At 35.8% G+C, this 16446-nt stretch overlaps 1 protein-coding gene across 3 annotated transcripts in view; it reads right to left on the bottom strand.

Annotated features, from left to right (window-relative positions):
* Nucleotides 1–8325: 8325 nt before the first annotated feature.
* Nucleotides 8326–16446, bottom strand: part of Ndufaf5 (NADH:ubiquinone oxidoreductase complex assembly factor 5) — a 30772-nt gene continuing 22651 nt past the window's right edge. The window contains exons 9-11 of one of the 3 annotated variants that reach the window (XM_015483005.2): nucleotides 9558–9641; nucleotides 8851–8933; nucleotides 8326–8723 (exon numbers count right to left, since the gene is read on the bottom strand). In XM_015483005.2, coding sequence (XP_015338491.1) covers nucleotides 8631–8723; nucleotides 8851–8933; nucleotides 9558–9641 — 260 coding nt within the window. In that variant the 3' untranslated portion in view covers nucleotides 8326–8630. Of the gene's footprint in view, nucleotides 8724–8850; nucleotides 8934–9557; nucleotides 9642–11963; nucleotides 12064–16446 lie in introns of those variants that run through there. The other 2 variants (XR_007350532.1, XR_007350533.1) reach the window with 2 other exon arrangements.

The following is a 16446-nucleotide window of genomic DNA, read 5'->3' as shown; positions in this document are numbered from 1 at the left end:
ACCTTTCTCCATTCTCTCCTGGGCAGGGCAAGTGCACCAGTTGGGCCTATAGCTCTGCTGGAGTTGCATCAGTGATGCCAAGCCTGCCATAAGTTGCTGTCCAAGCCTGTGGAACACCTATATTCTAGTTGTGTCTACTATAAGCTTGTTGTGGCAGGCAAATCAGTTCCTCTCTGTGGGATTTAGTTTCTTCAACTGCAAGCCAGACTGCTCTATTGTCTTATAACTTAAAAAATTTCAGTCTAGCCTCTCAGGTGAGAAATAAGGTCTATAACAAAAACAATGGTTCAAAATCTTCCCAAGTGTGCCAAGAACAGAATTATTTTTCAGGCTATCTTATTTGAAATCTTGCCCTGCCCCAAATGAATTTCATCTGGCATTTTGTACCTGTTTTGATACAAAAATAATCATTTCCTATTTTTTTTTTTGGTGTGCCTGTGTGAAATGAGTCATCCTAACTTGTATTTCATTAATCAGAAAATAATTTCTAAGTGAAGATAAAGTGCCTCTAAAATAAGAAATGTTCAACCTTCACCTTACAGAGCATTACATCTCATATTTGAGTTCTATTCGGAGTTTGCCATAGAAGCAAAATATATTTTTTTTATTAATCAGTCATCCAGTGTGAGCAAAAGGTAAGGACAAATGGTAAGCTAGCATAACAGCAGTCAATAATTTATTCTTGAAAGCTACTCTAAAATTCATTCTATTTAAAGTAATAGCCAACATTATCATGCTTATTATGTGCCAGGTACTGTTCTAACCAAGTAACATTATTAACTCATTTGATCTTTACAACTACCTTTCTGGGAGAATATTTGTACCATCACCTCTCCTACAGAAGATGAAACTAGGGTCAAATAACTTGTCCAAGGCCCATGGCCAAGATTTAAATACTGTGTTGACTGCCTTGAGAAAGTTCATGAACAATTTTGCAGCTGTCATGTCAAGTTTTTACAGAATTATTCAAACTATTTAATAAGTCTCTACAATTCGTAGCATTGTGCTAGGCTAATACTTCCCAAAACAGGTTCAAGGTCTTACAAGATGTTCCTTGATAAAAGGGTTACTGGGTCATTTAAGTCTGGAAGATGCCATAAAAAAATAGGTTCTTTTGGGAGATTTGTAGGTTCTTAGAAGTTTTACAGGAGAGAGACCCACTTAATTTTAATTCAGCTTTTCCAACCATATTACCTCTGGAAACTTTCTCTCTCCAAAGCTCCAGCCCCCATCTTATTTTTAACATCTATGAACATCCTGTTAAGGTATTGCATCAGATATATAAAGTGTCTAATGAGCTTGGCTTTCTAGATCTGAGAAATAATGACTGATGCTTATTTTCTGTCAAGTGTTGTACATTACTTCTAAGAAAGACTCCCATTTGGATGGACTCAAATTAAAAAGTTTCTTCTCAGCAAAAGAAACAATCTGTGAGGTGAATAAGAGAGCCTACATCTTGGAAGTAAATTTTCACCCCTCATACATCAGATAGAGCACTAATCTCTAGGGTATATAAAGAACTCAAAAAGTTAAGCACCAAAAAAAAAATAACCCAGTCAATAAATGGGCCAAGGACATGAATAGGCACTGCTCAGAAGAGGATATTCAATCAATCAACAAATATATGAAAAAATGTTCATCATCTCTAGCAGTTAGAGAAATACAAATCAAAACCACTCTAAGATACCGTCTCACTCCAGTCAGATGGCAGCTATTATGAAGACAATCAACAATAAGTGTTGGCAAGGATGTGGGGAAAAAGGCACACTCATACATTGCTGGTGGGACTGCAAATTGGTGCAGCCAACATGGAAAGCAGTATGGAGATTCCTTGGAAAACTTGGAATGGAACCACCATTTCACCTAGCTATCTCTCTCCTCAGTCTATACTCAAAGGACTTAAAAACAGCAAATGCCATTATTTTATTCTCTTTTATTGCTGAGTAATATTCCATTGTGTATATATGCCACATTTTTTAATCCATTCATCTACTGAAGGGCATCTAGGTTGGTTCCATAGTTTAGCTGTTGTGAATTGTGCTGCTATAAACATTGGTGTGGCTATGACCCTGTAGTATGCTGTTTTTAAGTCCTTTGAGTATAGACTGAGGAGAGAGATAGCTAGGTGAAAACATTTGCCATTTGTTTTGGGATTGGCTAACCTGAGAGAATCAACTTATAAGGAGGAAAGGTTCACTTTAGCTCAGTTTCAAGTGTTTCAGTCTATAGTCACATGGCTTCATTGCCTTTGGGCCTGTGACAAGGCAGGACCACATGGCAGGGAGTGAGTGGCAGAGAAAGATATTTAACTCATGGGGGCCAGAAAACATAAAGAGGAAAAAAAAGAAGAGGCTGGAGTCTCAATATTCTTTTCAAGGTCATGGCCTCAATGATCTAACTTCCATTTGGCCCCACTTAAAGCTTGATGACTGTGAGAAAATGTTATTTTCTTTAGAAAATGTACCATCCATGCTGAATATGTAAGAATCTGGAGCCCTCCTTTGTGGCTCATAAAATTAAAATAAAAATGCATGCTGGCCACTTTTTAAGATTAGAGAATCCAAGGTAAATCATACATCTTTCTCAAACCTTGTTTTTGGATGAAATCAAAGTTAACTTCAAAGGGAAAAGAAGTCCTCAATTTGACTGGGAGTTTGAGAAATTGAAAAGATGGGAGGATAGAGACTGGGGTTGTGGCTCAGTGAAAGAGTGCTTGCCTGGCATGTGTGAGGCCCTGGGTTCGCTCCTCAGCACCACATAAAAATAAACAAAGTAAAAAATCCATTGGCAACTAAAAAAATATAAAACAAAAAAAGATGGGAGGATAATGCTGCCCATTTTGTCTTGGGGTCAGGCTGACAGCTTCTCTCAGATCATCCTGTCCAATGCTCACAAGCATTTTCCCACCTCAGTGATGAGAGCTACCTGAAATCATGATTCTCAACCAAGGAAAGGAAGCTACAAGTTTTGTTTGAAAAAAATCACACAGGAACTTGGAAGAAGGTTGGTAGCCTTTTGTTGGATTGAGTACCCAAACTGTAATTTTACAGATGAAAATACTAAGGTCTGAGAGATGAGTCAAAGAGATCTGAATTTTATTAAGAAGCAGGGCCAGGACTGAACCCAGGCCACCCAACTCCCAGGCAACTACCCTTTCTTCTACTTTTACAGTGTTTTATGCCAAAGGTTGACAAATCCTCCTGTGGAATTTTCCTCCTCATAATCAGACCTGGTAATTGCTCCTGATAGTTATTCTGCCAGGCTGGCTCTCCCAGACTAGCAGTGGGCATACTGAACATATGTGCAAGTAGAAACAGCCTAGAGACTGATCATCACTTTGAAAGTACAGGCAGTTAACCTTTGCCTGGTTTCAGTAATGAAGTCCATACTAGTTCTGTAGCACGGTTTTGTTTGAGAGCCTGATAAGTGTGCAGTGTCAACAGATCGTCCTGATAATAAGCTGTCAGCAACTCAACAGCTAAGGAAAAAGGAAAACAGACTGAGCAATCCAGGTACAGCTATGTAGCTTATTGTATTCTTAAGGTCAGAATATTTCCAAATTCTGTTTTTATTTTGAAAACTGCTTCAATTATACTTCAAGAAAATTGATCCTAATGGTCCTAGTAAATGAAATTTGAGGCTTACTACACATACATTGGTTAGGATAGTTCTATTTCAAGATACCATGGAATCAAACCTCTAGGCAAGACTATCTTAGGCCTGTCTTCTCTGAGAACAAATGTAATAAGGTAGTTTATATTAATTTTACTTAATTTTAAATAAGTAGGGTATTTTATATTTAAAGTTACAATTCAGCATACCCTCACACCCAATCAAAGAGAGTGTATTAGTTATCCACCACTATGTTACAAATTACTCTAAAAAATAATGGCTTAACATACACACACACACACACACACACACACACACACCACTTATCTCAGTTTCTTGGGTAAGAAATTTGGGGACAGATTCGCTTGGGTGGTTCTGGATCAGGGTCTTTTCACGAGGTTGTATTCAAAACATCAATTCTGATCACAATCCTCTGAAGTTTCCCTCAAACTGGAGGATGTTTTGACGACAGCTCCCTCACACGGCTTTTGACAGGAGGCCTCTGCATCTTACCCTCTGGATCTCTCCAGAGAGCTGCTTGACTGACCTATAATATGGCAGCTGGCTTTTCTCGGAGTGAATGATCCAAGAGAGAGTAAGGAGGAAGCAATGCCTTTTATTACTGAGTCTTAGAAGTGATACACTCTTACTTCCATATTCTATTTGTTGGGAGGAAGTCACTAGATCCCCATACTCAAAGGGATTGGAACAAAGCTCCATTTTTTAAAGAGAAGCATATAAAAAAATTTGTGGATAGATTTTAAAACCACCAGAGACAGCAAAGCATTATTTTATTATTTGTTAATAAAACTTACCAGGGCCCAGTGTACCTTATTCTATTTTTAATTTAATGTTTTTATTTTTTTTTTTTAAACCACTAAGATTATTTATAAAGTATCTAGGAGGAAAATTAAAATACAATTTTTGGAAGTACAGGTTCATTTATGATTAGTTTTAGTTTCCTAAAACTAAACCTAATTAACAACAGCAAGAAAATTCTTCCTTGCCCTCTCCTGAGTTCAAACATTTATTAGGCAAGAGAGGCTACTAATAGTACACAAAGGAATAAAATAATAATCCTGCTTAAAATATCTTTCTATTTTACAAATATGTATAAATATTAATTTCTTTCCTAGACAGAAACCAATTCATGGTAAAATACTTTCATTCTAGTCCTGCATAAATCAGTATAAAAACTGTAATACAAGGTCTTTAATGTAGTCCATTCTGTAGTTGTTTCCACCTAGTGGATAAAAATGGTACTAAAAGGGTTTGAAAAACAACCAAACTTACTTCACAGATGCTTTATGAAGTACACATTTATAACTTCTTATAATCATGTCACATACTTGATGTACAAGGGTAGCTTCAATCTGAACAATTACTATATTCTTTCTGTAAAGCAAACAATCTTTGTTTTATGAATCTAACTTTCATATATACTGCTGCCTTTGCAATTCTCTAGGCCAACAACTTAAAACATTGCTAAGAACCAGGAAACAATCCAGAAAGTTTCCCAGCATCCAACAGATACCACAGTGAGCACACACTGCAGTCCTATACTAGATTGACAACCATAAACACAAGTCCTAGAAACATTCCAATCTGAATTATATTTTTTTCTTCTTTTTGTGGTACTGGGGATTGAACCCTAGGGGTGCTCTACCACCAAACTATACCCCCATCCCTTAAAATTAAAAAAAAAAAAAAAAAAAAAAGCTGGGGGGAAAGTGTCTTGCTAAGTTGCCCAGGCTGGTCTTGAACTTGTGATCCTCCTGCCTCAGCGATTACAGGTGTGCGTCACCTGCCCAGCCTGAATTCTAATCTTAAAGCAGATTAGAAGGGGCAAAACCTGATTCAGTTAAGTTCATTTTTGTTAAACTGTTACGACTGAAAACTGACAACAAATAAGAAGTGTATGGAACAGAGACACAAAACAAACCAAATCATTATTAGGGCCAGACAGTTTGGGGAAAAAACAATAAAATACAACTTGAATTTATGATAATAATTGTGGGGTTATTAAGAAATGTTTATTTTCTACATGCCATTAAAAATGTAACAAGTTTTGAAAAATATTTTTTTTAAAGAGAATTTTTTAATATTTATTTATATTTTTAGTTTTCAGTGGACACAACATCTCTATTTTATTTTTATGTGGTGCTGAGGGTCGAACCTAGTGCCTGCGCATGCCAGGCGAGCGCGCTACCACTTGAACCACATCCCCAGGCCCGAAAAATATTTTTTAAAAAATATTTATTTTTTAGTTTTAAGTGGATATAATTTTTTTCCCCCAACGGGCCTTTATTTTATTATTTATTTATATGCAGTGCTGAGAATCAAACCCAATGCCTCACACATGCTAGGCAAGTAAGTGCTCTACCACTGGGCTACTATCCCAGCACCTTGAATACAATATCTTTATTTTATTTTTATGTGGTGCCTCATGCATTCTAGGTGAGCACTCTACCACTGAGCCACAACCCCAGCCCTGGAAAGATTTTTAATAAGACATTTTGTTGCTTAAAAGAATGAAATCTAATGATTTGGAAAAAAATTTCTGTTCAGAAAAATGAATTTCCTCAAGTTCCATACAATTAAAGCTTGATAAAATACTTCAAGTAGCTATTAACTAAAAAACTAATTTTACCTCTGTCACTCACATTAAAAGAATTCCATTACTGCCAATCACATTAAACAATAGGAGTCCTCACTTAGTTGTGTTAATTCTTTTATTTTTTTTCAAACTAATGGAGCTTATTTTTGAGAAAGCCCAAGTAGATTCCTCTCCAGTCTCACCTCACTGTCCACATATACCCTACTGCTATTAAACAAACAAAAGTAATATTCCTGGTTTAAAAAAAAAAAAAAAATCCAAATTTACAGAAAGGTAAAAATCTAACAGGTATAAGTGTTCCTCCTAGTTTTTCCATTCCCCTGACAGACATTCAAACAGAATGACTGACACAGACACATCTAGTTCCTCAGCAATAATCACTTAACAGTTTTGTATGTATTCTTTAAAAATAAAAATTAATGTGGGCTGGGATTGTGGCTCAGTGGTGGAGTGCTTGCCTAGCATGTGTGAGGCACTGGGTTCGATTCTCAGTACCACATATGAATAAATAAATAAAAATAAAATTCCATCGACATCTAAAAAAAATATTTTAAAAAATTAATGCATGTCAACTTGTGTCCTTTTGGAAACATAAATACCTAGAATTTATATATCCTTCAGTCTTCAGTTTAATTTTAATACCAAGGTTGTTGTTGTTCTCTTCAAATTCCAAAAATTAAGCTAAAAACAAAATAAAACAAAAAAAACCCCCCAAAACAAAAAACAAAACCCAACTTCCCAAATTCTACTTCATTAGTACTTTCTTTCATTTTGTGTTAAAAACAAAAAATAGGGGCTGGGATTGTGGCTCAGTGGTAGGGCGCTTGCCTACATGTGAGGCACTGGGTTCGATCCTCAGCACCACATAAAAATAAATAAAATAAAGGTATTGTGTCCAACTTAAAAATATATATACACCCATATATATATACATACACACACACACACACATATATATATACACATACATATACATAAAACAAAACAAAACAAAAAATAAAACAAGAAAGCTACCAAGAACATGATATTTCAAATATCAGATTTTCCCCAAATTTTTCTCCTAAAACTTTGGTTTTTAACCATAATTTAATCTTTGGAAAGGCATGTTTTTCATGTAATTTAGTTCAATTCAAAATATAAGTGAATATCTACTATGTGCAAATTAGAAGGCTTTGTGCAGGGTAAAACAGCCCCCACTCATGAAGAGCCTGGTACTTCTTTGGTACAAAGGAAGGGTAAGCATGTGGGAGAGAGACTGAGAGGAAAAAGATAAGTAAATAGTATAATAAATTACCTAAGGCTGAAGAGGAGGCTGGGACAAGCAAAATAGCTTGCCACTAACTGAAGAAAATGGACTTGGAACTCACTCTTGTTTGTTCTCCAGCTTCCTCCTTGCTTCCTCTTTTTACCACTATCTTCTTCCCATTGATTCTAAAATGTGTGAGCTTGACTGTTTCCAAATACTTCTGAAACTTAGATGACAATGGTCAGTGAACATGAATTAGCATGGTACTACTAAAGGTCTGAAATTACAAAGGAAAGTCTAAAAATAACAGCTCATTTAATCACTGCATAGAGACTTTTACACATGTGATTTTGTCTCTGTAACTCTTTAAAATGTTTTCTTCTTTCCTAAGGTAGGGTGGGATATAAAACCATGGTGGTTCCACCCTGACCATGGAGGTGAAAACAAAGAAAGATTAGAATTCACATGCTTTTAAAAAGGGGGAAAAGGGCAAGGAGGGATTCAAAAAAATACATGTTCTTCTAAAGTTCAAAATTACACAGCAGCTCTTAAAAAGGCACATAATCTTGTTTCTCTTCAAGGCAAAGAAAATAGTCTGACAAATAATTTTGGCTTAAGTATTTTATATATCCTTCAGTCTTCAGTTTCATTTTAATATCAAGGTTGTTGTTTTTGTTGTTTTCTTCAAATTTTATAGCAGTCATGACAAAAAGTCTGTTTTCATTCTAAATGGGCCAGAACTCTAAAGGATCTCTCATGTTCTTCCTCTCATTCCATGGCTATGGTCCTCCCACAGAAGTAACAAAAGAACAGAGGAGGAAAAGGTACAAAAATGCCAGCATGAGCAATGTTTTCCCATCAAATCAAAATTTATATATATTTGTAGGTTTTCAAGGAAAACATTTTCTTTCTCTTAGGTTGAACAGGCAAAAAAGATCCAAATCCCTAGATAATAGCATCCTTATGAAAATAAAAACAATGTGACCCTGCAATGCTTACAAAATATAGATGTGGTATCGAGTTATTCTAATTACTTGATTTCAGCCAGTAAATGATTTATAGATTGCTCCTTGCTTCAAAATGTAATAATTTTCTATGTGAAGACTATCGATTTCTGATGAAAATTCTGGACTACAGTAACACTGAATAAAATATTTATTGTGACTTTTCCGTCTGTGACATAAGATTGTTTAATTTTCCTAGCTCTCCAAATGACACGGTTGCAGAACCTCTTTCAGCTGGTCTTGCCTGAAAATAATGATAAAGATTCAAGATATTAGAAATACATATTATAGTCCTTATTCCCTTAATCTTTTCATATAAGAAAACCCACCCTACGTTAATAAAAATGAAAAATAAACAGAAATAATGTTACCTGAGAATCATGATACTTCCATCCTATCATGTAATAGATCTGGTATGTGGCAGGTACTGAACCATCTTCATTTCTGTACATTTCTATAAAGACAAGTAATAGTTAAAGTCTTAAAAAATGCAAGTGGGGAAAAAATTTGCTCAATAAAACTCACCTCCTGCAAAGATAAATGGGTATACTAGGATACCATATTTCACTGCATAATCATCACCACCACATTAATGTATGTTCACAAGTATTCTGTGCATCCTACTCTGTGCATCCAAAGACAGTTTTAGTAAATTAAAAAAAAAAATTGTAGTTGTCTTTGTTAATTTTTATGTGGTGCTGAGGAGCGAACCCAGTGCCTCACGTATGCGAGGCAAATGCTCTGCCAGAGTTACAGCCCCAGCCCACAAATGATTTTTAAGTGATACTAGCACTTTTTTTGCAAAAAAAAAATTGGCACAAAATCTGGTACGATTACGTAGTGAAATATGGCAATTGCAGGGTTCTTAGAATGCCTTACACAAAAAATTCTTAACATGGAGAGACTGACAATAAGCAGATAAGGGTTATTTGGAAAAAGATACAGAGCTACTGCATCTATATATCCGAGAGGAAGAACATGAAGTCTGATGGTACTTAACAGTTAACAAAAAAGCACTGGCAATGTTAAGGGAATTAACATGACATGGCCCAGGTGGAAAAAGCAGCCAATCCTTTACCTCCGTAAACCGCTGCAGCTGCCAGCATTGTTTCTCTGTGTAGCAGGGCTTTCCTATTCCAAGAACAGTTACTCTCACCCATACCTAAAAATATACCAAAGGCAATTTGAGAGAAAACAGCAAATACTCAGAACAGCTCAATATCACTGATTTAACATATCTTATCCAAAAATGAATCTATCCTCAGTCTCTGATTGTCATGTATAGTACAATAACCTAAATCTCATTTCACTTTCAGATTATAGGTGCCTGATTCTTAAGCACAATTATTCGAAGCATCTTGAATATTAAGACAGGTAAAGAAATCAATTTTTAGGAGGGAAACCCCACAGTGTTTTTCTTACTAACACTAGTCTAAAAATAAGTTAGCTTGACAAAAGCAAGGTGACTGGCCCCTCAGGTGAGTCATCAGGATTGATAAGTGCCTTTCTAAGAATGCCTTTTAGTTGTATTCTTTTAAAAAGGACAGGATAATGCCACAATGCCTTATTCCTTCTAAGCCAAAAATGTAAGCATTCTTTTCAGAGACACTTCTCTTAATATCTTAAAATTTATTTTTAGACTTCTTTCATTAAAGTTGATGGTTAAGAGTAGGATATTATTCTACTATTTTTTTAAAATATCTTTTTATTTTGTTTAATTGTTTTTATGTGGTGCTGAGGATTGAACCCAGGGCCTCACACGTGCTAGGTGAGCACTCTAACACTGAGCCACAACTCTAGCCCTATTTGTTTGTTTTGTTAAATGTCCTTTATTTCTTTTTTTAAATACTTTTTTAGATTTTGATAGATCTTTATTCATATGCAGTGCTGAGACTGAACCCAGTGCTTCACACATGCTAGGCAAGTGCTCTACCACTGAGGTACAACCCCAACCCTTATTCTACTATTTGTTAAAAGTTAATGTTGCATATTTGATTTTTTAAATATATAAACAAAATTACTATAAAAGACTACATTTTGATCCAGTCTTCAAAATGAAAAGAATTTTAAAAAAGGAAAATTCTATTTATTCTTTTATTTATTTATTGTACTGAGGATTGAGCCCAGGGCACTTAACCATATCCCCATACCTTTTTAAAAAATTTTTTTTGAGACAGGGTCTCCTAAGTAGCTTATGTCCTCACTAAGTTACTAAGGCTGGTCTAATACTTGTGATCCTCCTATCTCAGCCTTCCGAGTTGCTGGGATTACAGACATGCACCACTGTGCCTATCTCTATTTACTATTTACATTAAACTTTACTACACTATCAAATGTCAGTTTCTTACTTTTGTTTTTTCTACTTTCGAAAATCAAGAAATGAATGAACTCAATATCAGTATTCAATAGATTAAAAATAATAATCTTCTAAGTTTTCAACAGCTTTATTAAAAACAATCAACAAGTTAGCTGCAATAACTAAACCTTTTTCTTCTTTCCAATCTCAGAAGGTTCCTGTTATCCTCTAAAATAATGAATCTGATTCTAAGTCCATCCTACATCCTTTGAGTTTAGTAGCATCAATTCATGAAGAACAATAGATATAAACTAGTAGATTAATCATCAAGAAAAATGTGGAGCTTATTCTTGCTGTCAAGAAGCAATTGGACTATTTTAGAACTATTACTCTGGGTATTCAGGGTGACCACACTAGATGACTTCTAAAGGCTTCTACATAATTTAATTTTAAAACATTCTCTTACATAGTAAGTAAACATAAACTGAGACTTACATTGGAAGAGTTATTGCTGATGAAGAATATATTTTCATTTCTCTTTAATTTCCCATTGCACTGGCTTACTTACAGAGTAGATATAGACAAGAAGAGGGGAAGCCAGATTAACTGTTTTTTAATGTAAACATGTGATGCACCAGACATTCTAAAGTGCCTTTGAAACAACCAATACTTGGATATACTAGTTAACTTTACTAGACATATGCTGTCTCTCCAGGTCTGGCCCAGATCAGCCATGGAGAAATGCAAAGATCACTGCCATATGCATTGGTGATAACTGCTGCTATAGTAGTTCACTCTTCCTTCACAAGAGAAACACACTGCCTTACTTTCTTTGTGGAAGCAGTGTAGAGTGGTGGAAAGAATCCATATTTTGGGATCATAATGCTTTATAACCTGGGACAAAGTGATCTAACCTCTCTTAGGCTCAGTTTTGACATCTTTAAAATGGAATGACATATAATACATTATGATGAAGCTTTATTGAAGACTACCTAGGAAAAATATTTCTTACTTCAGAAATATTCTGGGCTTTGGGATAACAGAAGAATCAAGCCAGCAAATAACTGTTTAAAACTCTCACAGTGTTTTTAAGGTTAAGTTCAACTGCTTACTAAAATTAAAAAAAACCTTATGATAGTTTATCAGAAACAATACTTAGTATTGCCTAAAAACAATAAGTGAACTTACCTTAAAACCACTGTGAAAGCCTTGAAAATTTCTCATGCACTCATCAGTTGATAGGTAACATGTTTTGTAAAATTAGTCAACATTCTGGACTTTTTTTTTTCTGTGAATTAACAATAATGGTAGCTTAAATGAGACACAAGCGCAACCATTGAGAAAAAAGTATAACACCAATATAAGACACAAAAACCAATTTGAAGGTAACATTCTAGTCAGCAAAGGAGCATATCTGAAGTCTCCTAGGCTCCTCCTATCTGCCATAAACATTTTCCCCATCCTATTTGCTTCTGACATTTTACATGGCAGAATGGTTGAGATTTAAGGTTACGTGACTTAGGCTGCTTGCCTGTATAATTCCTGACTACTTACTAACTACATTATCTTGAATAGTAACTTCTCTTTGTGCCTTAGTTCCCTTATATATAGTCTTACCTTCTTCATTAATGATGCTGGATGGTGAGCTTTCTAAGACACTAATCTGACTATTCATCTTTAGGCAACATTCTTCCAAGATACTACAAGGCTCAACTGAAAATTCACAGAAATCTCTGATGCTCTATTGTTTCCTACCATCTCCCCATTCTACATACCCAAGCAATACTAAGTTACTGTATAGTGTTTTCATTGGGAGAGTGAAGAATCTGCATATCTTCTTATGACTCCATAATTTTACAGGAGCTAGAGCTAGTTGTATCCTAGATGTAGAATACATGCCCCCCAACCAAAGCAGACCACTTCTGGTGTATTCATTATAATTTAGGTGCTGCCTTTTTTGCAAAAATTTCCCTAGACATATTTAGAGCTTTTTCTTTATGTTTCTCTCATTTTACAGTTGAAGGCTTGTCTATTTCTGTGGATGGGTCTGTCTCTCTCTCTCTTCTATAATATCAGCTACTTGAAGGTCAGGAGCTATGTATTTTCACCACTGGCTCAGTGGTTGGCACATGGTACACACTCAATAAATTTAAGTTAATGAATATAATATGTATCAGTTAATGTTTATATCCAATTTGTTACATATCACTTTTTTAAGTTATCTTTAGATAATTCCTCTTAATCCTCTTATGGATTATAGACATAAAAGACCAAAGTGTGCCAGATGTCATGGTACACACCTGTAATCCCAGCTACTCAGGGGCTGAAGCTAGAGGATCTCGAGTTCTGGGTCAGTTTGGGCAACTCAGCTAGACACTGTCTCAAAATAAAAAAATAAAGGGCTGGAAAAGGTAGCTTAGTGGTGGAGCACTTATCTAGTACGTCTGAGGTCTTAGGTTCAATCCCTAGTACCACCAAAAAATTTTTTAAAAAGACTCAAGTACATGATTTTTGTAAAAGTTCTACAGTAAAAGAGAACTGACAAAGTCTCTTGAAGGTAAATATTAGGAATAGTTCTCAAAATATCAAACTCATTTAAAAAGGTTAGAGGAAAATTTTACCACTTGGGAAGGGACCTGAGGCAAACTTCTGGGGAGCTAGAAATGTTCTATAAATTGGAAAGTGGTTAAAAATGCAAGCAGCTCTACCTATAAGACTAGTGAATTTTACTGAACACATATGCCAACTTCATTTTTTAAAAAAATATACACATATCAAGTATGCAGTAAGGACTTTGGATTCAAAGTATAACATTTAATGTGAGCACAGACAAAAGATTTCTGTGCCTCAAACTATGTACCTGTAAAAACAGGATATCTGAAAATTGTACTAAGCACAGAATAAGAACTATATTTTAAAATCAGTGGGCAGTAACCTTTTCCAACTGATAGGTCTAATTTCTAGTCTCTTTTCTTTCTTGAAATGAATCATGAGTACAGCATTTATTATAGAACAGAACAAAAATAAATACCATTATTTGAAGAACAGTTTTATCATTGGAGCCTAAATGAGAAATAATCAGCTCACTACCATCTCTAAGGCTTTGGATAAAGTGGGCTCCCTGATTATGTCAGGGTGAGTTTTAGTACTTGTGGGCAATACTCAGGAAGAAGGTTTTGTGATTTTTTTTTTTTACTGATCTTCCAACATTTTGAGCATGTACCTATAGGATTCCAATTCTGCACTATATATAAAAGGTGACTAAAATGATGTTTTCAGCTACTCAATTTCTGCTTGCAAAGTTGACAGAGCACGATACTCAAGCCAGACAATGCGTCAAACGGATCTTATTACCAATAGACAACTATAAGCCAACAGGATCAGTTAAGACAGTACCAAAGCAAGAACTGGAAGCAAGAGTTTGGTCCCAACTCTGCCACTAACAGTCAAGTGTTCTCTTTTCTCACTTGTAATACAGGAGTAAAGTAGTTATCAAGAGGACAACTGAAGGAAGCAAACACAGAAATGCTTGCAAAACAAAACTATAAATCTATAAATAAAAAATAGGTAGGTATTTTTATCATCCTATTTTAAATTATTTTACAATTTTTCAGGACCATATAAAGGCTACCCCATGTAAGTATAATTCTGGTTTCATGGAATACATATTTAATTCCTCTAGCTTCTCCCATTCATCAAAATTTCTATGCCCTTAGTGAAAAAGAAAGCATTTCACAAAGTCTCACAAAGGAGGTCAGCTGAGGGTCACTTTTGAGAAAATCACTTCTCCAGCAGCCTTCTCAAGTGGCTTGCATACCTCACCTCTTTAGGAGTTGGGAGGTAGGGTTTGTGCCCTTGCTGCTCCCCAGAGCCTCTTTCATGCTGCTACTTCCTCCACCCTCTGAAACACCCTGCTGAGTTCCATACCATTTGGACATAACCACCTCCCACTCCTGCTCGTTGTCAAACATAACAGCTTCATCAAAGGGTTAAACACTTGGCTCAATTTTTCCCTAAACTCAGGTCCTGCCACCATCCTGGATGACTTCAATGTTAATAATCACCAAATTCCATGGCCTCTAAGATTTTTAATTTACTCATCTTTGGTAAAATTTTCTATTACCCTACCTCTGTCTTTGTATCTGGGGTATGTCCCAGCCTGAGAGTTATCACTTACTATCATTATTTTACTTCCCAAATCAAACATCCCATTTTCTGACCATATCTTTCTATTCCTCCAGGATTTTCAGGTACTTCAACCACGACCATTCTCTAACTGCTTTTGGAATTGCCACTGCATGGCTTCTTTCTCCCAATTTGTTAGCTCATTTGCCCCCACCCCCATTTCCTTTTTTCTCCAGTCTAGATTCTTTGGCTAATCATTTCAGTTACATTACTGCTATATCTTTTGCTTTAGTCTTTGTCACTCTCACCAAGCAAAACCCCAACCCAAACTAACCCTGCTTATATCTGCTTATCTGTGTCTAATTTCAGTTGCCAACTACTATAGATGTATCTGACCAAATTCAAATGCACCCTTCAAACTCTGTAACTTGTCCTGGTTGATTTACCTCCCCTTTCTTTCCAATGACTATTTTGAATCTTTTCCACACAATTCTCTAACTTTTGATCCTTTCATTCTCAACATATGGTATCACTTTCTGTTTGAAAAAGATAAACCCATGAGATTAGAACTTCTTGTTATCAAACATAAACACCTACATCCATTAGGACCATCCCACTTCCCTTCCTTCTATAAAACTGTCCCTCCCCTTATCCAATGTCAACTCCATCCTTTTTATCTCATTCTACCTTCTCTGAACCTGATATCACCATTATCATCTTCTCTCTTCTGGAGTCATCTCTCCTATGGAAGAACCTGGGTTCTTACACTCAGCAGTTAAATAAATTCGGTCTCAGGACAAAACAAAACAAAACAACCCTTCATCTCATCCCCTATTTCTCTTTTCCCAAAAGTTGTAACCTTTTCATACCTCACTTTTTCAGTCAGACCTCTTGAGCAGAAGGTATCTGCTCTCTCTTGCTCCTTGCCTTCCACTTATATCTGAACCTACTCCCAATACCACTACTACTCTACTACCCTAACTCCAAAAAGGAACTCTCACCAAAGTCACCAATAACCTTCTAGTTCTTAAAGCTAGTGAATTTTTCTTTCAGTCTGCATTTTGCTTTTGATGCTGTTGAGTGCTCCTATTGTTTTGCAACCCTTTCCCTTGGTTCAAGGAATTCTAAAACTTTTCTGGCATTTCTGTTGGCTATTCCTTCTCAGTCATTCTGTAGGCTCATACTTCTACCTGGCTGTTATATAAGGCTCCTAGGGGTCAGTACCAAGGAACTTTCCCTATTCATTCCATGCTTTTATTCCAGGAAATTGCTTCACAAATGACTAACAACTTTAACCATGCCAGTGGCCTTCTACTTATAAACCCAACTACCTACATGACATCTCTGATATTCCAAAAGCACTTCATACCTGATATATTCAAACATGAACATAAAACGTGAATATAAGAACTGTCAGAACTGTCTCTGCTCACCCACATTCATCTTCTACTGTTTGTCTGTGAAGGGCACCAACCATCTGGTTATGAGCTAAAAACTTAGCAATTATGTTTGAAACACTTCTGTCCTTCATCCATCCACACATCAA

Source organism: Marmota marmota, unplaced genomic scaffold (assembly GCF_001458135.2).
Source record: "Marmota marmota marmota unplaced genomic scaffold, marMar, whole genome shotgun sequence".
Lineage (NCBI taxonomy): Eukaryota > Metazoa > Chordata > Mammalia > Rodentia > Sciuridae > Marmota > Marmota marmota.
The sequence above is the reverse complement of the archived record's forward strand: the minus strand, read 5'-3'. Positions and strand labels throughout refer to the sequence as shown.